This window comes from Aythya ferina, assembly GCF_964211825.1.
Source record: "Aythya ferina genome assembly, chromosome: 8".
Lineage (NCBI taxonomy): Eukaryota > Metazoa > Chordata > Aves > Anseriformes > Anatidae > Aythya > Aythya ferina.
The window spans coordinates 29,795,541-29,817,415 of NC_140304.1; the positions used below are offsets into that span (position 1 = coordinate 29,795,541).

The 21,875-nt window shown below is 38.1% G+C and overlaps 1 protein-coding gene across 20 annotated transcripts in view; it reads left to right on the top strand.

The window, feature by feature from the left end:
* The window catches only part of FGGY (FGGY carbohydrate kinase domain containing), a 297,390-nt gene that overhangs the window by 209,726 nt on the left and 65,789 nt on the right, over positions 1–21,875 (top strand). For 19 of the 20 annotated variants that reach the window (XR_014695699.1, XR_014695700.1, XR_014695701.1 and 16 more), the window contains 3 exons: positions 403–518; positions 13,801–13,929; positions 18,405–18,508. Coding sequence is in view for 16 of the 20 variants with exons in the window: in XM_084528570.1 (XP_084384696.1) it covers positions 403–518; positions 13,801–13,929; positions 18,405–18,508 (349 nt within the window). In the remaining 4 variants the exon portion in view is untranslated. Of the gene's footprint in view, positions 1–402; positions 519–10,604; positions 10,690–13,800; positions 13,930–18,404; positions 18,509–21,875 lie in introns of those variants that run through there. The other variant, XM_084528564.1, reaches the window with a different exon arrangement.

Consider the following 21,875-nt stretch of genomic DNA (forward strand, 5'->3'; position numbering starts at 1 on the left):
TAATAGAAGGTTTTTCTAAGGACACGCTGTGTGTAAAACACTGCTATTTATGTACAGCCTGGAAAAGCAGGAATCTTTCCTCGAGCTGCTTGCTGAAGAGCTGTTATGTTCATGCTATACTGTCTTCTATGCATGTGTGTGACCTGTTATTTGACTTATTTATGTAATGAAGTGGCAAGACAATAAGCTGTGTTAGCAGGAAACAAACACAGGGTCCTTTTAAAGTTATCTCAAGGCATACACTCCAAACTGTAACATATTTTTGTTTTGGTATTAGCATTATGCTTGGAACTTTTGACCAGTCAATGAAGAGATCATTTTGCACAACTGTCTTTCTAGTCACAACTTCAAAATCATTTGTGTTCATTTTCCTGATTCTGTGCATATGTTGTCTCTTTTCAGGTCCCTCTGTACGTTAGTTTGCAAGTGGACGTACACTTCAGATGGAGGTTGGGATGACAGTTTCTGGAATATCATTGGTTTGGAAGATTTGGTGAAGGATAAGTACGAAAAAATAGGTATATTGGGGGGGATTCTTTTATACACACACACATATAAAAACCTTTAGCTGTATTACTGTGATTGTCAGCAGGAGTGTGGAAGGCCTGGATGAATCTTCAGATGGGTTGATAACAAGGTGGGATGCCTATAGGTAATAGCTTTCCAAAGTACACTTTTTTACTTGGCATTGTCATGAAAAATTATTTTTCAATTTTGTATCTCCTAGCCTTTCATTGCTGCTCAATCTCAATAACAGAGAAGTAAGTGGGGAGCCTCAGCAGTTGATTGTATGAAGGAAGCACAATATATTGGTATACTGGATGGCAAGCTACAAAAAAGAAAAAAAAAAAAAAAAGATATATATACACATATATATATATCTGCTACTATTAGCACGTTTTGTAACCTATACCAATCTCTCTTACAGTAATTTTCCAAAAATGTGCTACTTCTGCTTGTTAGTATCTTCATGCTGTTTCTTCACTCTCTTAGAGCATAAGTTTAATTAGAATGGTAGCCTTGCTAATAGCAATTCCTACAGCAGATATTCATTAAAAGTCCATAATGTTAATATACCAGAAAATTTCCAGGATAACTTTATTAGACTTTCCCTGTTAAGTTAATGGACTTCTAATGGATGTCCTAAGCAGACATGTCATTAACAAGAATATTACCAGACATGAATTAAAATATGCTCATTCATCAAAGTTAATTATCTGAAATTTCCTTTGATTTTTTTTTTTTATGTCTAGCACTTTGAACAAGTTTGTACAGCAGTTTAAATGCAGCAACATGAAAAAGAAGTGGCAAAGGGAGGACTGTAGGGAAATGAAATATAAAGAAATCCATAAGCTATTCTGGTCATTGCAAAATGTACTATAAGCCATTTTCAGGTGTATCAGATAATTGTACTTGAAAGCTTCCTTGAATAGATTTCAACATTTCCTCCTGCCACTGAAACAGCTTATGCAAAGGTCTAAAACCTACTAGAGCATAAGACTTTTAGCTTCCTGAGGTTTTTGTTTGAATACAATTCTTGTAACATCTATCACATGTGGCTTTTAGCAAATATTCAACAAATTAAAGTAAGACTTGCAATAAATTCATGTTTTTACCAGAAAATTGAACATCTCAGCAGCGGATGGTCTTATGGAATAGTATTTTTAAAATAAATTATTTATGAAGTGTGAGTTAAAGTTTTAATTCAATATTTATGCAATGTACTTCAAAGGCAGTGGAAAGCAATTTGCCATTTAAGTAACTAAACATACATGTTTCAAATGATACTGTAGTCATTAGAAAAAGGGCCTTGGAGTGATGGAAGCCTCATAAAAGTTATCTGTCTATGGCTCAAAATTTGGCAAGACAAAAACAATGAATTTCAAATATCAGGTTTACATTTTTTAAAGCACAATATTTACAAAACAAATCAGTAAATTAGCTTCTGTTGACAGGCACTTCTTGAAAGGAAAACAATAATTCCTTAGTTAATGGCAAAAGCATCTAGTTCCCTGGGCAATTGCATTGATTTTCAACAAACTCCACATAGAATACATGGGTACATGTCTGCTGGAACTGGAGGAACAGAATATGACCTAGAGAATTACATCAAACTGTAGGCTAGAACTTGAAGCTTCTGAAAAGTACGTACTGTAATGCACCTTGAAAATTCACCTTTTCAGATCCTTGGGCTCATTATCTTATGTATATCTAAAGTATAAGATGCTTCTTGTTTTGTATAATAGCGCCGAAACCTGGCCTCAGGTATAATACATGGTTATTTCCATGACCTATTTTTCTGACCTTGCCTTTTTTTCAAAAAGGAAGCTGTTACATTCATTATACTCAGCTGCGATAAAATCTAAAAGCAGGACAGTGACCTTCATTCACATGCCTGTGAAGAGGGAGTAAGGAGCTCCCTGTATGAATGTGGAAAACAGACAGCAATTACTCTTTAATTCCTTCAAGTTCAACTTCTAAGCTGTGCCTGCTAGTCTCTTGGTAGGATCTAGCCTCAGAAGGAGACAAAAAGACACCAGAACAAGCCAACTCATTCCCTGCCCCCAAGCTGCCCCACAAGTCTGAGGTCTGTCTTGTGTGCTGGGGAAGTGTGTTTTATCTGCCACCCCAAATCTTATCAGTGTCACTGTATGGGAGTAGTAACATCATTCCGGTGAAAGTTGGGGTTTTTGTTTGGTTTAATGAGTGTTCAGCATTACTTGACGTGGTAAAGGTACTTTGAATGAGCTCAGCTTATTTAAATTACTCAGGACAGTGTAGGTGCAGCTACCAGGGAAGTGCCAGTCACTCCAGCAGCGCTGGTCGATCTGCAGCTAAAACTGTCTTGTATTTTGTGGAAGCAAGGCTCCTAGCAGCTCCAGAGGTGTCAGCAGTGGTGGCGAGGCAGCATCGCTGCACAGACCTCCTCCCAGGAGCCCACAGACACTCTACTGAGCACAGCAAACCCAGGATTATGCCTTGCACAAACTCAGCTGAGGCTATATTTCTAATACCACTTCAGGGCACTGTCACATGAAGTGAACAACCTCAGCTGCTGTTAACTTCAGCACATTAAACAAATTGCTTTCCTTTTGTATAACTAACTCGTGTGCACTTTCAGGAGGCGTATAATAACGTGCTGCACCCAACAGACCTGAATCCTAAGCAGTGCGCTTGGCTGCCTTGCAGATTAAGGAGCCCAAAATTGACAGATAACCTCCGTAGGAGTAGGTTGGAGGGAAACTGTACATGGTCAAAAACTCCTCCTCAAATAAAAATAAAAACAAAACCCTAACAAGTCTGAAGTAATTCTTGTGGAATTTCCCTTTTTGTTCTCCTGTAGAGCTTGCCCAAGCCCACATGCCTCTGCTCAAGGTTTGTTTAGCTCAAATACAAGGATGGATTTTAATGCCTGCACATTCACATTGAAAAGAGAGAGAATATTTTTTTCCCATATCTGTCCTAAAAGATTAGCAGCAGTAGGCTCTGAATCATAGTTTTGTTGTAAACAAAGCAAAAATCACAAGATAAAATTAGCTGAGATTTTTTTTTTTGAAAAATTACCAATTAAAAATAGGCAGAAAAAGCTGTGCATTTTTAAATCTGTAATTGATACTAGTATTGTTTCCAATCAGACAATGAATCGCTATGACTAGAGGTTTTTTTGAAGTAGCATTAGCTTTCACGATACTGAAAATATTTATGGAAATTACCTGAGAAAAACTTATTTAATGTAATTTTTTCTTTATTCTGATAAATACACTTTTAAACATCACTTTTAAAATGTCTTGCCCTTTAAAAATATATTTACTGTAATCAGAGCGCTGCTTGTGGTTCCAGGTAGCATGCTTCTCGTAGTTTCAGTTTAACTTAACATATAACCTTGTTGATAAGGGTGACCCTCACTTCTGACCTTTTGCATCTTCCACCCGAGTTTTTCCACATCAAAGTGTGGGTTCACATATGAAAATTCCCAGGTCTCTGACATTCTGCATTTCTCAGAGCAGGCTAACCTTTCAGGGAATCCACATAAGAAGTTGTTTGTGGTCCCTTCTGTACATTGTGAATTTACTGAGCATTTTTGCGAAGGTAAAGATTTGTATCTGGAAATACTGCAAAATTTATTGATCTCATTAATTTGCCCACCGTGAGAGCAGACGATGGCTTGTATTCAAAACCACTGTGAAAATGCTGTGTACTACAGGCATTAGCATTTATCTGCTGTGGCGAAAGTGCATGATGAGTATCTCTTTGTGGTATTATAAAACCTAGAAAGACATTAACAATTCCGTTAAAATTTCATGTACTATAGACCTCTTAGGGTACCGAAGCGTGTATTCCATTTGGAGGAAAATGCCTGATAAATTTCCACCACAACCCTCTACTTCAGGGGCTACTTAAGGGACCAAATAATGATTTTTTATTGAATGGTAATATTTTATGCCAGGTCTCTTTTTTTTTTTTTTTGCTGAAAATGGCTCAATTTGTCTGAGAGAACATTGCAGGTACTGCAGGGTAGGTTTCAGCGTTCTCATAGATTGTGTGTTGAAGGCTGAAATACTGATCCTTTGTAAACAGCAGCTTGTTACCTTCTTTCATCTGTGATGGCACACTGATTTTATTCATTTTATATATATATATTGTAAATAGACTTAATTCTTGGAAATACAGCCCTTCAACATAATGATTTTTCTAAACCCACTTCCCAGCCTTTCCTGAGTAGGCGTCTAGAGCCACATCCTCAAAAGTGAATAAATACATGGCTGATAATTATAAGATCTTTGTGAACATCTGAGGCAGAACTGAGGGAAGTATTTGGATTGCTTAAATCTCACAGGTTTTATGGAAATTCAGGGTCTGCCTTGAACTTAAGAGTACTTGAAATTAATATACTAATGAAAATGACTGTTGCACGCACAGATTGTGATGTCACAAGATTGGATTTGTAGATGATTACCATTGCCAATCCTGTTCATAAAATTATAAAACATTCTTAAAATTTTATTGCTTTTTTTTCCTGAATTTTCACATCACATAGTCTGGAGATCAGTTGTATTCCTGTCTTCAGGCAGCACATCTCTCGCTGTTTTTTGTCTCCGAACTTGTAGTTTCTCTTTATTGGCTTTAGAGTAAGGCTGTTAGAATTCTTTCATGTTTGATTTTGACTTTGCAGGTGACGGTGGTGTAAGGAAGAACACCCTCTGGTCCTTCTACACCCCTCTACTTAAATTCCATTCTGGGTCTGCTACCCATTCATCCTTATAGACAGCCTCAGAAGCTTTCCCTTTTCCCCCAGCTCAGAATGCTTTCCCTTTTCCACAGGTTGCTTCCGTTGATTTCCAGAAGGAAATGGTCAATCTATTAGTTCAGCCAATTTTCTATCTTTTCCAAGGCCTTTGATGCCAGATCCTCCAGTGTATGTGAGGGATTTCCTTGGAGGCTGGGAGAGACAGATTTTTTCAGGTCAGTTTGTAACTGCCAGGTCTTCATAAAACTGGATTGTAACAGTGAACTTCAAACACCACGCCTTGCAAATAATAGAGAACAGTAGGAAAAAAGTTTCTCTTAAGTATAGAGTCCTTTTATCTTTCTTTTGTATTTTCCTATCCCAAATAAATTAAACATGTTACAATTTTGAACAAAATTAAAAGGATGAATCACAGGATATTTACACTTATATGCTGTCAGAATCCATGGAATTTACAAGTGAAGAGTGTTCCAAATATCCTAACATTTTTCTGGCTTCCTGTCATTTCAACGTGTCCAAGAGCTGCAGCAACTGTGAAGGAGGTGAAACTGGCACAGTGCAAAGAGGTTTTAGGGTGTCTCCTTCCTCAAAGCTTGAGGCATTATTTCATAATATATGATTCAGCAGTAAGATGTTAAAAATATTTTTTCTCAGAAAAGCAACATATTCTTGTGATTATTTTTTTTTCTTCTTAATTTTGACATCACTGAATCATATGAATGGTTGAGGTCAGAAAGGACCCCTGAGGATCATGTAGTCCAGCCCCCCTGCTCAAAGCAGGGTCATCTCAGCAGGTTGCTCAGGGCTGTATCCAATTGAGTTTTTTTGTTTTCTTTTCTTTTTTGTTTTTTTGAGTATTTCCAAGGATGGAGACTCCAAAGTCTGTCTAGGCAGGCCAGCCTTTCCCAGTAAACACATTTGTTTTTGTAGTTAAATGTATCTTAATCTATTTAAGCTTGTGGACGTTTCCTCTTGTCCTGTTGCTGGGTGGCACTAAGAGTCTTGCCCTGTCATCTTTACTCCCTCCTATCAGATATTTATACACGTTGGTAAGATCTCCCTCCAGAGCCCTCTCATTGCTGGGCTTAGTCTCAGCTCTCAGCCTCTGCTTGCGTGACGTCCCTCTGTTGTCGCTGGGGCCATTCTCTGGCCTCGCTCTCTTACATCCATGTTTCTCCTGTACCGTGGACACAGCACTGCAAATGTCATCTCACCAATGCTGAGTAGGGAGCAAGGATCACCTCCATCAGCCTGGTGCTGCTCTTTCTAATACTGCCCAGGATGCCATTGCCTTTGTTGCTGCAAGTGCACTTTGCTGGCTTGCATTTGACCTGATGCTTACCAGGAGCTACAGGACCTTTTTGTTGTTTTTTTTCTTTTTGTGATTGTCAGCTTCCAGCCTCTTCTGGTGCATGGGGTTCTTCCACTGCATGCAGGACTTCCCTTGCCCGTTTCTTGAATTTAATGCATGTCCTGTCACCTGAGTTCTCCACGTGAGATTTTCTTGCTCTTTCTGATAACTGCTCTTCAGTAGGCTGGATTAAACTGCTTCAAAGTGAATAAGACAGCTCAGGTCTGTCTCAATGCCTTTCCTGAGTGACAATTTTTAATTCCTCTTCCACTCTAAGGAAGGGAACCATCAGTCATCCTCTTTATCATCAGGTTGAGTTCTGCTGGCAGACTGTACCTTTCCAGTTCTCCTCTCTCATGCAAGAAGTGAGGAGTACCATGCTGTGTTCTTTCATCTGCAGGCTTCATTGTGGGTTAGATGACTACTATTAAAAGCTTAGAGCTTTCAATAAATAAATAAATAAATAAATAAAACTACCTGCTGTGGACTCCTAAACTTCTTCCTATAAAGTATGAAAACGAGGAGCTTTTTCTCTGAATTTTTGACTTTAATAGTAATACCTGAAGCTTTGTAGCAGACTTTGAGCCTGTTGTGATTGCTTAATATTTAAATCTGTTAACATCCTTTTTCATACAATTCTTAAAAAAGAAAAAAAAAAAAAAGGAAAGCAGAAGAACCAAAAAAAAAGAAGAAGAAACAAAACAAAACATCCGTTCCCAGAAAAGTTGTAGGTCATTTCTTCTTTTTACCTGGATCATCATCTCTCTGGTCCTGATTTGTTCATCGCCTTTTTTTTGCTCAAGCCTCATGCTGAGATGATTTTTAAAACAGAGATGTCTGCTTTGAGTCAGGATTTATAAAACCAGAAGGGCTATTTCAAACAATTTGCTGACATCCTCTAAGTCAGAGGCTGTTGTACTCCCTGAAATTGATGTTTAAGTAGTTTAAAGTGTATCTTAGAACCAGTCTTGACTCTATAATTTTCTGTGACAGAGCCCACTTCAGACATAAAGGTTGTTGATTGTTAGTTGCTCTCATTGCTCAGAATTAATGACTTAATTAAATAATTCATTTTTTATCTAAATTTTAACTTCTTACTCTGGTCTGCCAGACTGTAGTGACATGCCTGACCTGCACAGACTGAAATTTTCTGCTAAAGAAAAACACTGAGCTACTCAAAGTTTTTCACCAAAACTCTTATGTGAACTATCATACTTCTCAATCCCTATAATTGCTTTTCCGACTCATTTCTGAACCCTTCATAATGCATCAGTATCTTCTCAGTATGGGTATTAGAAGTGGATACCGTGTGAATGTGGTGGGGAATAAGACTGTACAAGTATCAGAAGCTTAGCTGAAAGATTCAAAAGCATTCTTTCAGTAACTGATTGGGTTATTTTTGGTCTGTCATTTCTTTCAGTTTTGAAAAGGGGTAATTATTTCTTCAAAGAGGAGATGCTATCGTTTGAATTACATTTTAAAAAAATACAGTAATAAAAAAACATTCTGTTATGTAGTAATCCATAATTAGTACAAGTTAAATTGCCTGTACAATCTAAGTGATGTATTGTACCAAACCAGAGTCTGATTACTTGCAACTCTGAAAGTACAGCAATAGTCACGTCATCTACACTGATGATGCTTGTTGAGGTACAGTATCTGGAGAGACTGTAAGGAATATTGTACTGTGAAGTGTCAGAAATGGAAATAATCAACATACTGAAATTACTGTTTCCAAGCAGAAATGTGAAGTAAGGCAGCCAAGTTTGGATGCGAATACACTACACCTAGTTACGTAGCCATCTAAATACATGTGCTGTATAGCTGTATGCATGTCAGCCTAGTGAGTAGTGAACCATGCATTACACGGAATCTTCATTCTGCACTATTTCACTGAAATCTAGTAAAGACAACCCAACCACGTCCATCAATGTACATGCCTAATGATCCAGTGATGCAGAATGTTGTTTTTTCTTTTTCTTCTTTTTCTTTTGACCTTCAACCAGGAAAGCTTTCCATTTATACATGAGGTATCTCTTTTTAATGTGGACAAGAAGGATATGGTATTTGTTGAAGTAGGCACCTATGGTCTGCAGACCAATTTACTTTTCAGCTTAATGAATGACAATCTGCCTGTTTTTGCCTGTATTTAGCAACCTAATGTCTGCCTTAAGTAATTCCATGTTAGGTAGTTGAGGTGTAGTTCAGTGGAAGGCATGAGCTGTATGGGAGGGTGGGATGGAAAGGACCCAAACTAGACTTGCCTCAAGCTACTGTGGCAGTTCAGATAGACAGAGATTAATTTGGAACTGAAGAAAGCCAAAATGATTTTGTTTAACCAGCTGGTTTTCTCACTTTTAAATAAGGTGGCCTATAGTATCACAATTTGTTTGGGTTTTCCTCAAAGAAAATTCTCAAGTTTTCAACTACCACGTGGGAAATTTTATGGAAGATATTTCCATGTTAAAAACAAAACACATCTAACCATTTCTAACACTCTTCTAACCACCATACTTTCAGTCCTAAGAAAAGTGAATATTATTTTCTAGTCCACATTGTAATCCCATTTCCCTTATCTCTTAATGATCCTGTTTCTGCCCATCAGCCAAGTTTAAAAATTGCAGAACAGTCAGTCACACCTCAGTTAAATGTGAGTATTGTATGTAATAGGGTGGGATAGTGAGTAATATATTTCATGTAGGTAGGGCTGGGATGACATAACGGAAGATTTATATCACTCAGGTTCCTTGCATATCCCAGAATTCTGGCATTCTGTGATGCTACTATTATAAAGCACAAACATCAGAGATTGCCTGCAAGCTTTGCAATGAACTAAGCACCTAGATGTGCTATTCTAGATATTACAAAATCTTTGAAGAAAATGCCCCACAAAACCTATAATAATGCATCTCAGAGAAGGGAAAAATACTCTTACATAACTTATTATGAGATCCATTTGGATGGATGGTCCTTCTTTGTACTGGGCTTGAGTTTCCCGTGATGCTTATTTAGCACCATTTTATTTAACTAAATGACTTTCCTAATCCATGCGGTAAGTCATTTATTTAACAGCATATTTATTTTGTGTGTTGGCTTTTAAATTAAAAAGCATTTATATTGACCAGTTTTGGAGGAGTATTTGTAAAACTTAGGATGTGTCCTTTGGCTGGGCTTCTTTCTGAGGCTGCAGGGATTTCAACAAGGGATTTTTACATCCCTTCACGTTTGCTGTGTCAAGTTAGTGAAGAAATGGGACAGCCCCTTTTCCTTTTTTTTTCTTTTTTTTTCCCCTGTATGTTGATGCACATATGCAGCCAAATATAATTGCATATGCAGCGCAACTGTGTTGTGCGTGATGGAAGGAAAGCTGTTCTGGAGTGAGCAGGTATGTCATAGCTGAGTCAAGCGGACTCCTGCTGTGCTCTGCTTTTATTGTTTGAAAAAGGTCTATGTATGAAAAAAAAAAACCTACTTCTGTTAAATATTAGTAAGACTGTACAGTGAATTTTGATCACCGAAGTTGACTGAAGATGTATTGTCTGCCTGGTGTGTTACGTCTGGTAAATAGCTAGTTGCTGTGGAAACTGCCTGAAAAGGTAGAGGGTCACTGGTACCACATAAATTCTTTAAACAAAACCTGATCATAGCAAATTTGAACATTAGTCTTCGAAAAAGGATAAAAGAGGAGGAAGAGATTCAGACAGCTTTTTCCTTTTGTAAACTTGCTGCTTTATAGGGGAAAAATAGCTAGAAATAGTACGTCTCACAGAAAATGAAAAGGTTGTGGAGGCACTGCGTTACTGAAACAGCTGTACGAATGTGAAAGAGAAAGTTCTCCAGCTTCAGCCATTATGGGTTTGTTTGGGTAGGTCTAATTTTGGAAATCATTATAGCAAAGGTAAATGACTTGCACAGGAGACTACTGTAAACAAAAGACTCGATGCATTTACTTTGGCAGGAGTCTTGAGGAGACTCGTTCCTTTCACTGCCTCTTTTACACAGCCTCCTGTAATGCCCTCACTGACGGCCTCTGTGTGCAGGCGGTTCTCATTTCCCTTCCTCCCTCTCTGACAGCTTCTTTCCCTGACAGGTAGGATTTAAGGGTGGCAGCACCTGCTGCTGAAGTCCTGCTGGGTAGCTGTGTAATGCCTTTGTTTTTGTGCTAGCTGTCCCTTGACTTTTCAAGCCTCTGCCTTTTGCTCAAGAAAGAATCTCCTCATTCTCTCCTAGCCTAGTCCTGAAGTACCACCTGTTACAAATCCTTTGCTTTTTAGTTGTGGCTCCTCTTTGGTTGCTTTTCATGTTTTGTTTTGTTTGTTTTGTTTTTATCATCTCATAGCTTTATACTTACAGACTGTAGGCACACTGATGCTTAGCTGAGTTTTCTCGTTTTTCGGTGAGGAGTAAACCATGGGAGTGATAATTCCCTTTCTAGGTCTCGGCCCATTCCACACCTACTTACTCACTCTTGTGTGGGTGGGGAAGCAGCTCTTGTGATGACAGGAGTGGCCATGCAGAGCCTGCTTTTTCTCTTTTATAAAGCTCCTTAAGAACATAGGCATGTAGCAGAGCATTCAGGGATTTCTAGAGCTGGGAGGATGAAGTAGAGGGGCAGAGTCGGTATTCTGGCTGCTGCACTCGCTTGCTGGCACCTCCCTGCTGCACTCCCTGACCTGGGTGATGTAGGAGACACCTCCTCACACTCCTTGTAGTGGGTGTCTTCTGCATGCCATCACTTCCCAGGTGGTCAGGAAGCGTTGCTTTCAGTCAAGAAATTGCTCGGCTCTACCTAAAACAGGCTGGCCAAACCTTACCTTTAATACATTTATTAAAATACAAGTTTATTACGCTGTATCTCCAACGCACAGGAACCCATCCCTGGACACGTCCTCACCCACTTGATGCCCATGGGGGACAGCAGTGCTGCTGGTCACTTTGATCTATCACTGGTGCCAAAGGAATCAATAGGGTCATTTGCTGCTGCTGCCCTTAGAAGCAGCACATTCTCTTTATCTCTGCAATTGCTCCCTTAGTGCTTATTAACTAGGAATACAATAATTGAGAAGCTGGTAGGAAAAGATTTTTTTTTTTTAGTAGCTCTGATCTCTAAAATGGAGCTTAACCACATAATAATAACGCATTAAAATATTTGACCAGTATGACTGATACAAACAAGCTGCCGGTGGAATGGAGTGCCTGGAAAGAGGTTTTATATCAGATTGCTTTCATCTCGTGCTGTATATACAAGGTATCTGGCTGCTTTCAGGTCATGTAACTGGTTCTGAAGAAAAAGATATGGTTTTAGCTGCATGAACTCTTTTGAACTTCCTTTCACCTGCAGGGTCTTTGAATGTCAGGTGAAGCACACAACTTGGATTATTTTCTGATGTCTTAAGAAACCAAAAGACAACACACAACTTTTCTTAAAGAGAAACATCCTGCTCTCAAAACTTATTGAGGGGAGAAATCACAAAAGATACACCTCTTGTAACAGCTAGCACAATAGTTTGTGTTTACACCAGGAACTAATAAAATGTAGACTTCTTTTGATGTAGAAGATAGTGATGTAAAGAAATGGAGAGATGAGATGTAAAGATATTATCTCTTCCTCCTGTATAAGTTAGTGGAGAGTGATGACTTCTGCTTAGTGTGCCTAATAATTGAATATAAACCCAAAGCCAAGTCAAAAGTTTTGGCCATACATATTTCTTTTAAATTTCCAGTATGAGATTCAGCCTGACATTTCAGAGACAGAGGTGTGGCCATTGACAGAACAGAAACTCTTGGCACAGCGAGCACGGAGTGGTTTGCGTGCTGTCTGCAGCAAAGGCAAAGGTCTTCTGCCACGGTGATGTATAAAAATAAAGACCCACTTTCCACCTGTGAATTTAATATTACAACCTTCTTTTCAACAAACAGTAAGGTAGCATAACTATTTTTAGAAGATAATGCTCATGGGCATTGGTGTGTTCCTGCTAATTTATGATACGCTGTTCCCCTTAATTGACCTCTGTTGTGGACAATGTGTTGCTTCCTTTCTACACATCAAAATGCTTTTTAGGTGTAACATTCTCACTTGAATCAACTGTGAAAGTAGGCTTTTCTTTCTTAAAAAGGAGTTTTGTCAACTCTGCCCTGAAGATTTGCCGAACTGAGTAATGCTAAAGATATGTACTAGTAAATGAGCACGTCTCCGACTTAAAGCCATCGTATTGGCAGGAAGGTGTATGAGAGCTCCTGCTGTGGCTTTCACTGCTTCTCACCCACCAAATCTTTAGATAAATAAAGGTGTGTGTGTGATTGCAGGAGCTGCCACTTATTGCTTTGGCTTTGGTTAGACTCAGCTGCCAGAGAGGAGGCTGTTGGGTGCGGGAGAGTCCTTAAATTCAGAAAGTTTCATTAATTTATTTTTTTTTTCTAACTCCTGAGTTACCTCTATCACCATAGTTTAATTACTGAACAATATCTCTTTCAGCTAGAAAGAATTAAATATGTTATCTTAGTGGAGGCGAGACCTGACATAGGCTTCTTGGTGTCAAGGCAGAGGGAAGGGTTGCACCGACTGTTCTTGGACTGACCATAACGTTCTTCATACTTCCAGCAAAGTCCCAAAACTGGATGATTTATGCCTACGAGGAAGTAGAGCTGCAGTAGCAGGAATTTGATGGTTTAGGAAGTTTCAGAGTTTCTGTTGTTAGCCACCTTATTGCTAGTGGAAACTCTCAGAAAGGGTAGAAATCAGAAGGAAAAAAAAAATTGGTCATTGTCTTATGCAACAGGAGTTGCGAGCATGGGCTGAGCTGAATCCCATTCCTGCACACAGGGAATGGCTGCGGGCAGTGTAGTCAGCAGCTACCCCAAGAACTTGGAATTTCTGCACAAGTATTTCGTATCTCCTGGAAAGGTGCCAAGCAGAATGTAATTGCTCGTGGCAAAATCTTTCTCCGTGGCTAGACAGGACGTTGAATGCTTTTGAACTTTAAAATTGCTATGGGGTAGCTTGATCTAGCATGGTTGTGTTTAATATACAGACACATAATGAAACGTATTTCTTAATCAGATAGAGTTCTTTGATACACTTTTTGTTTTATATGTACCACCCTAACTTCAGGGGGAGGAAGGGAGTTCTTGTAATAACATATGAGTTTGTTTTTCTGTTTAGTAAATTGACAGGTGTATGGTTTTTCTTGTGTCTGCCCAGGAAACCACGTCTTGTCTCCTGGAGAGTCTGTTGGAAAAGGTCTAACGCCAGAAGCTGCAAAAGATCTCGGTCTCCCGGAAGGGATTGCAGTAGCAGCATCTCTCATTGATGCGCATGCTGGAGGACTAGGTACTCAGTCACATATTTGCTATTCTTGGAAACAGGAATGTATTGAATTAATTTTAGCCATTTTTTGCATAGCCGGTTTTGTATCCAGTAATTTGCTCTGATGCTATTCTTATGAAATAGCATAACTAAAATAAAATAAAAAAAAATCCTCACAATAACTACTAATGTTGAATATCTGTTTATAGCAAGGTCCTTAAATATCACTGTTTATTTCTTTGCAGCTGGGTTTCCAAATTGTGCATTAACATCTTTTAGTTCCACTTTGAATTCCTGAGCTGAAACACCATTAGGTTGGCAAGCCAACATGATGACAGTTTACATCTTCTATTGCTGAAAATTTTGTGAGGATAAGTAAGAGAAATAAAAAGTTTCAGTTTTGAGGGAGAAGACTCATGTCTGAGGCTTGTTCATAGTTGGTCTTCCTTCTTAGTATTAGGAGCAATTCATCCCTTGTTTAAGTAATGCAGCGGAGCCTTTTTCATATACATTTATGATAGCAGAATATGGAATATATACTAAAACCAGTGCCTTTCCTCTAGCCATAAGAAGATGTAAATACTGTATATTCAAACAAAAGTAAGCAATTCTTGTTGTAGCAAACAGGAGTGGAGGGAGAACTGGCTGGTGAAAGGTAATTCCCTTCTGAGGCTTTCAATATTGTATCCATAGATGGAGTGGAAGGCCTAATAGTTTTCTTTCTTTTTTTTTTTCCTTTTTTTTTTTTTTTAATTTATTTTCCAGCACAATATTCTGATATGCTCAGTTTCAGGTGTATTGAAATATGTTTGGTGAGGCTCAAGTCCTTCATTTTCATACTATGCTGTTTGTCCTTATCTAAATACAGTCAAAAACAAAGTGATTCAATGTAACTTTCAGCAGGAAATTGAGGTTTTTTAGTTTGGTAGGTTAGAAAAAAATTTTACCTCAGAAAGTTTCAGTGTTATTGAAGCAGTACTGTTCAATGGAAATCTATTGCTCATCAGAATATTTTTATCTAGATCTAAATGAAATATGATTAGTTGCTAAAGTACCAGCTCTGTTTCAAATATTTTGTGGTGTTTTAAATTTTATTTATTTTTCTAGAAGTTGTGGCCTAGAATTTCTTATATGTTTAAATCCATTTACTTGGCTTCTGTAATTTTTTTTTCTGTAATCTTTTGCTTTTCTTACTACCTCAGAAGAATTAGCTCTGGATCCAGTGTTTTGTTTTGACCAGCTGCAGAAGCTGGAAGACTGAGTTTTAGTGTCATAGTTGTAGATATGTTGAGTCCTCACTATTGAGACTGATTTAAAAATCAGTTTGTGTCAATTAATATCCCAGTTGACCACGTCATACGATATATAGGTGCAAAAAAATGTGTTTACAACTATGGCAGTGCCTTGGCTGTTTTGTGTTCTTGAAATGGATGTAATGGTAAGCTGGTCTAAAATACAAACATTATTATGTTGACAAGTTCTGAGAAAAATATTTTAAATTAAACTTTTAAATTTTGTTTTTAAATTTAATGTTGTGTTTAAACAGGTGTTTGGTGTATTCTAATGGACTTCTTCATAGTCACCTACCCTTTTTTCAAATTGGACCATAGTGTCAGATCTTTTGCTATAAATATGTATTAGTAAGCATTTTTTGTAATGGCTAAATCATGAATGTTTAATCAGAGAGTTTCTGTTTGTCTTCCTGTCTTCATACTGTGTGTACAGCAAAGTATTTATTAAAAAGTGGAGAATTATTTGCAGCATCTCAAACCTCTTTAGAGTTTGGGACCAAAATCTCTGTAAGACTACTGTCCAGAAATAGAAGGTAAAAGAAAAAAGTTTACAAAATCTGTTCTGAAGAATTTATGCTATATGTATTTTGAGGATTGTATACTGAGGACAACAGTTTTTCTAAAGGCTATGGCTTATATATTAGTACACATCAGGGTAGTTTGCAGGACAATAACATCCAGTGGGTGCCATTACTCTCATTCTTGAACAAATTCGGCTTGTGGTTTTGAAAATAGCCTGTAGTAGGAGAGTAAGGAAAACAGCCCTTTTGCATCCTGCAGGCTAAACCAAAACAGTGTGATGGACATCTTGTTTTCAGTGTTAATAGCATTTGATGTGCTGTTCATATTTGCTTTTGGCTGGTTATAAAACGTATTTTTGCTGGACAGGTCCCTGGAGTTTATGAAGGCTTTGAAGTTTTGAGTAAAATAAGGTAAAGATAAAGAATTATTTAATACGTATGTCAGTAGAGGTCATGTATAACTCCTCAATCAGTCCATCTGATACCTATTACAGAAAGGTAAAAACCTAAAAGCCAAATAGATATGTCTTTCATTTTGACCTACTGTACCAATTTAAAAGAGTCTACAGATAAAAATGTGAGTATGGGAGGCCAGTCTTTTGGGACTGATCTCATAAAAAGAGATCAGCATTGTTTCAGCAAAACTAGAGGATTTATTGTCCAGTATCTAAAGTACTTTGTCATTGTGGAAGAGATCCAAAAGTATGAATGCTTAGCATTGATTGTTTTAATAAAATCTGTCCTAGAGTTTGTGTGATACACAGACTTGTTCTCAGTTTGTCTTCAGAACCTTCACAAAATTTTTAGTCTGCTTTAGATTATGAAAAATCACAACTAACTTAAAGATAAAAGTAACTTCTACAAATAGTTACATTATTATTGGTTAATAAAAACATATACGTTTTCAGTATTACTATTATTATTTGCTATCTGACTTAAATTAATCACAAATAGGAAGACTCCAGTAACTCTAAACACTAAAGCCATTGACAAAATTCCACTGATTTCAGTAAAACCCAAAAGGCATATTCTGCAGAATGCATATTTTGCAGATGCATGTTTTCATAGTGATTAAAAAAAAAAATCTAAACATGAAGCTCTTCAATTTTGTATTGTTCATGAAAATACATTTGCAACATATGCTGACAAATCAGTTTAATATTTCTTCGCTCTGAAGCATGAACAGTATTTTTAACTCCTTTTAGAATTTTTAATACAGTATTTTCTAGTACAGGAAACTGCCTTTTAGATAACCGTATCCACAATTCTTAATATAAACTCTTGCACATCTCTGCTTGAGCAGTGAAAAATAAAGTGTAAGAAACATTACTTTTAGTTTTCTGTTGTTCCTTACAAATAAGCTCTGTGTATGACAGCTATGCTCCTATGTAGTCACAAGCCAGCTAAGATAAAGGGGTCTAAGGAAAGATTTTTCCTTATAAGGAAAGACACTAAAATTTAGCCCTTAATTTTCTGATTATTTTAGTAACTTTCAACCATGATAATACCACGATAACCATGACAACCCTGATAAGACAAAGCCCAACAGATCGATTTGATAACAGAATCTTGCAATGATGTCCTACACCAGAGGGTGTTAATGAAATGTAGCATGCTAACCACAACACTTGGCATCTTTCAATTCTTAAAATCTTTGATTTTGAAAATATAAAATGTCCAGCAAACGTTTTTGCCATCCTCCTACAGTGTGGAGAAAGATTGTTGTAGGTTTGTTTGTTTGTTTGTTTTGTTTTGTTTTTGTAGGATTGGCAACATAGTCACCAAACTGCACCTTGATCTGATTGATTGAAAAATAATGATCAAGAGAAACAAGACAAACTGAAGAACATTTCTTGTCATGTTGCTTCAGTTTTCTGGATGCAGGACAATGCAACACAAGAATGCAACATAAGAGGAGAAGGAGAGGGCAGAATTTGCACTTCAGCCTGCCCTTAATTGATCTAAGCATAATAACATGCATGTTGAAGTTGGCTGTAGATCTGCCCCAGATCTGTAAGCAAACTCCTGGCTCTTCTCTGGCATCTCCTGGTATAAATTCCTGCTGTGAGCTGAGTGCTTGTTGAATTTGTCGTCCTTCCTGTCCTGTCCTGGATGCAGAAGCTCCTCATAGCCAAGCACAACTCCTCTTAGGGAAGGAGGAATCTCTCCTCCTGAGGATGCTTCTGTCTGACGTGGACAGGACAGCTGCAGCAGGCAAGACAACAAACTTGGCATCTTTCCAGTCTCCTGCCAAGTTATCCAATATTTCAACTCGTCCCCTGACAAAACCCATCATACAGTATATACAAGATGAACTGTCAACAAATAAACATACCTGCTGGAGTGCCTTTCCTAGTAAGGCAGGCTTTTATTCTGTATCTTAGTGTACTACCTAAGAAGTAAACAATAACCAAAGGTCAGCTTATAGTTGAAATAACACTTAAAGATTATGATGATAAACATGAACAAGAAATCATCTCCTGTCCTCATGCATCTGTAATAATACTTTAAAAACCTCACACATTATATCAGCTATTTTATAGCTTTGTTTATTTTCTAAGTAGACTTATTATGATTTGCAGTAGCGGTGTGAGATACTTGGCAATTATTTGTGCATGGAAAAGCACTGTTTTGTGAGGGTTGGCTTGCTCTTCTTTAAAATCGAATTTTAATTTTATTTTAATAGGAGTAATTGGAGCAGATGTGAAAGGACATAACCTGCCATGTGAAAACCAGCCAATTACATCGCGAGTTGCTATGATCTGTGGAACATCTTCATGCCACATGGGGGTAGGTTGTATGCATAGTCCTAATTTGTACAGAATATAGTAACTAATGTGTCTGAAGGGAAAAATGACCTTTGTACCTCTCACCCTTTTCTTTTGCCTCGATTTTTTTTTTTCTGGTAACTCTATCTTTAACTTTGGATATTAATTATATATTACCATGCATTTGCTATTAAGCAAGGACTTTAATAGTAGTAGAAATCAATACTGAAAAATGACATGAAAAGTAAAAACCGCGATGCTAGAGTGGCTTAAAGAGCAGGCTGAAATCTGAGCTTGAGTTATCTGTGACAAGCTTGTCACTAATGTGTTACAGAATAGTGTCTTTGGAGAAGGAATACATATATCCAGTCACAGCCCTTCTCCATCACCACTTCACTTAATCAATATAAATCGTTCTACCTCTGAAAGTTGCCATGATCTATAGAATTATGATCCGTATCATGACTAAAAAGAAAAACCTAGATAAGCAATTTTCACTTTGCTAATTTTTCTCAGAGAATTAATACAAAAGCTTTTTCTGAAATTGCAATTAAAATTTAGTGTCTGCTTTTGAAATTTATACCTTTTTAAAATGTATGAGTCTGAAAGCATTCCATTTAGATAAGTACCCTTTTCTGCCACATTTTTTATTTAAAACTCATTTTGCTCTTAAATTTAGACTGATAATAACTTGTTTTTTCCTAAATGAGCACATGGCAGTGGGAGTGCTAGAGGCTTTAGAGAGGACTAACATGCTTCATGGAGAGAGATATCCAGTAGAGAAAAAGAAAGAAATGCAATAATAAAATGTCAGGTTTAGCAGAATCTGTAAGTTGTCTTTGTAGTAACAGCATGTATTAAAATGGTCTTGTCACATGGATTGTAGTTCAACAAAGCATTTAAGCACATGATTGAATTTAAAGATATGAATAATCCCAGTATTGTGAAGTAGAGCATTTTTTAACAAAAGCTTAAATCCTGTACAACTATTAGAATATATTTGGGTTCCTTCCCAAGTAAGAGATTCAAACCTCTAACTCCACCACTCTTAGCTTACTTTGTCTCTGAAAAATCACATTGATATCTCTGTGTCTATCAAGGTGCAGTTAAGGCACGCTGCAGATACCAGCTCTGGGGGAAGACCATGCCCCTCCAAGCCTGCCCCTATTTTATTATTTCCACTTCTGATGGAGGTTTCTGCCCCTTCAGAATAATCTGCTTATGTGAACTCTTCCTAACCTGTTTCATTTAGCTGAGTTAGTTTAAATCATTAAACTAAGCTGGGTTAATAGAGACATAATACTGGGCTGCCATGAACTAAGGAGCTCTCAGACAGTTTCCCCAAAAGGTCTGAGGGCAACGTGGAGCAGCTGGAAATGGGCCAGCTGGCTGTAACTTACTCCTTTAATATAACTCACCCTGGAGGAGGACATGTGTATGGTTATTTATTAATTTTTAATCTATGTATATTGGTAAGTTCCAATGTAGACCCAGTTCACAACTGCAGTTTGTTTCCTTTGCCAAACTGGAGCAAAGCATGTCAGGATAGAGACTTTAACAGCACTTGCTGTGTGTGCACTCCGTGACAATGTTAGACGTGGCTCCATCAGCTGTGCTAATGTAAGAGAAGTGGCGTGATAAAGTCTGTGCTGATGGGAATCGATGTTCTCTTCTGTCCTTAAAGCTAGCCCAAAGCCTGCATAGGCTACACGCCATAGGCAAGGTAGAACCTTTCAAGACTCTTAATGGTTTGAATGCAAGCTCAGGGATAGATGCTTGTGCAGTTTTGGGTTTATTTAAATATAACTACTCAGCATTTTATAATCATTTCCTTCACTGCCTTCTTTCACTCCACAGATCAGAGGTATGGCAATCTCTAGCCAACAGACAATAAGCCAATTCTGAACTTCTCTGGATTTAATCTATGAAAAGATTTTGGTTTACTGCTCTTTTATCTATTACCTGCATATACTGTATGAAATAAATGTGGAGCACACAGAGCAGTTGTATTTGTGTTTTAATGAGACCTATACGCAGCTGCATTTGGCTGGAATTAGCTGTTCCTTTTTTTAATTAGGGCTATAAAATGAAAGTATATTATACTTGTGTTTTGATAGAAATATATATTTTCTCTCCCCATGTGCACCGAGGGACCCTCAGGGCTACAGAGATTAATCATCGAGTTTAATTTAATGCAGTGGGAGAGAGACCTGTGTGGTCAGGCGGGCATTAAAAAGTGCCTTTGATCTGCCTCAGGTGCACTGAGCCCCAGTGAGCCAGCAACAATAATACCTTTGTGAGATGATCAGAGAAGAGAGAGGGAGAAAATGGCCTGTGTGGAAACTCAAGGCCGTCCTTTGTTGTGGTTCTGGCAAACGCAAGAGCCAACTGTCAGGAGAAATTCAGAAAACAGAAAGCAGGGTGAAAGTACGGTTGGATTTCTTTCAAGGGATCGTAACAGGAAACTGTTCAAAATCATCTGCTGTGCCTCCCCCCCTTCCTCCCCTTGGTGGGGGCAGGGGTGCTGCTGCTGCTCGGGGTGTCTTGGTACAGCATTTCCCTTCTCATACTCCGTGAGTCACAGGGCAGGTATTGCTCGAGCGTGGCATTTGCTTTAAACTTTTAAGAGAAATAACTCCGTGACCCAGTTTTCATTACCTCAAGGACTCCGGAGATCTTGAACAAAAGACTTTGCTAATCATGCCTTTGATATTTTAGAGAGTACAAATGTGGAACCTAATTTTACTCCTGGCTGTAATAGTTTAATTTGTGGTAGAAGTATCATTTTTAAGTGAGGATACGCTTTTGGAATAAACCACTGACAGTTTGGGGTGATCAGCCACACGCGAAGCATTGTGTTTCTGTTGAGATACTTGACTAGCTCATGAAAGAGGCAAAAAACATGTTGTAATTAGGCTACTGATCCACGTCCAGGTCCAAGCTGGTAGTTGCTGAAAGTCGCTGCCACCTCAGGGCTCATCCATTATCCATGAGAGGAAAAAAAAAAAAGAAAAAAAAAGATGGTCTGCGGAATATTTTTGGACAGTTATTCATTCTGCATGATTCTCTGCTGCCTCCTTTGCCCTAGCAAAAAGTCATCAGCGAAATTTTGCATTTGGAATGGCAAATAAGCTGTCCTTTTACTTGTGAAGGTCTGTCCTCAGTTCAGGGCTGGGATTCATTTGCTGTGGCTTTGATCTCTGTGGAGAGCGTAGGTATGCCTTTCAAGTGAGGGACACTCAGTGGCTGGCTTTTCTGAGTGGGCTGCTGCAGGTCATTGTACTGTGTAGAAAGGGTCTCTGAACTCCAGCACCCACATTTCAGTGTTGGAACTTTTAGGAGACTTTGCTTGTGTAGCCATGGTGACAACCCAAAATACGTGAGTCGTT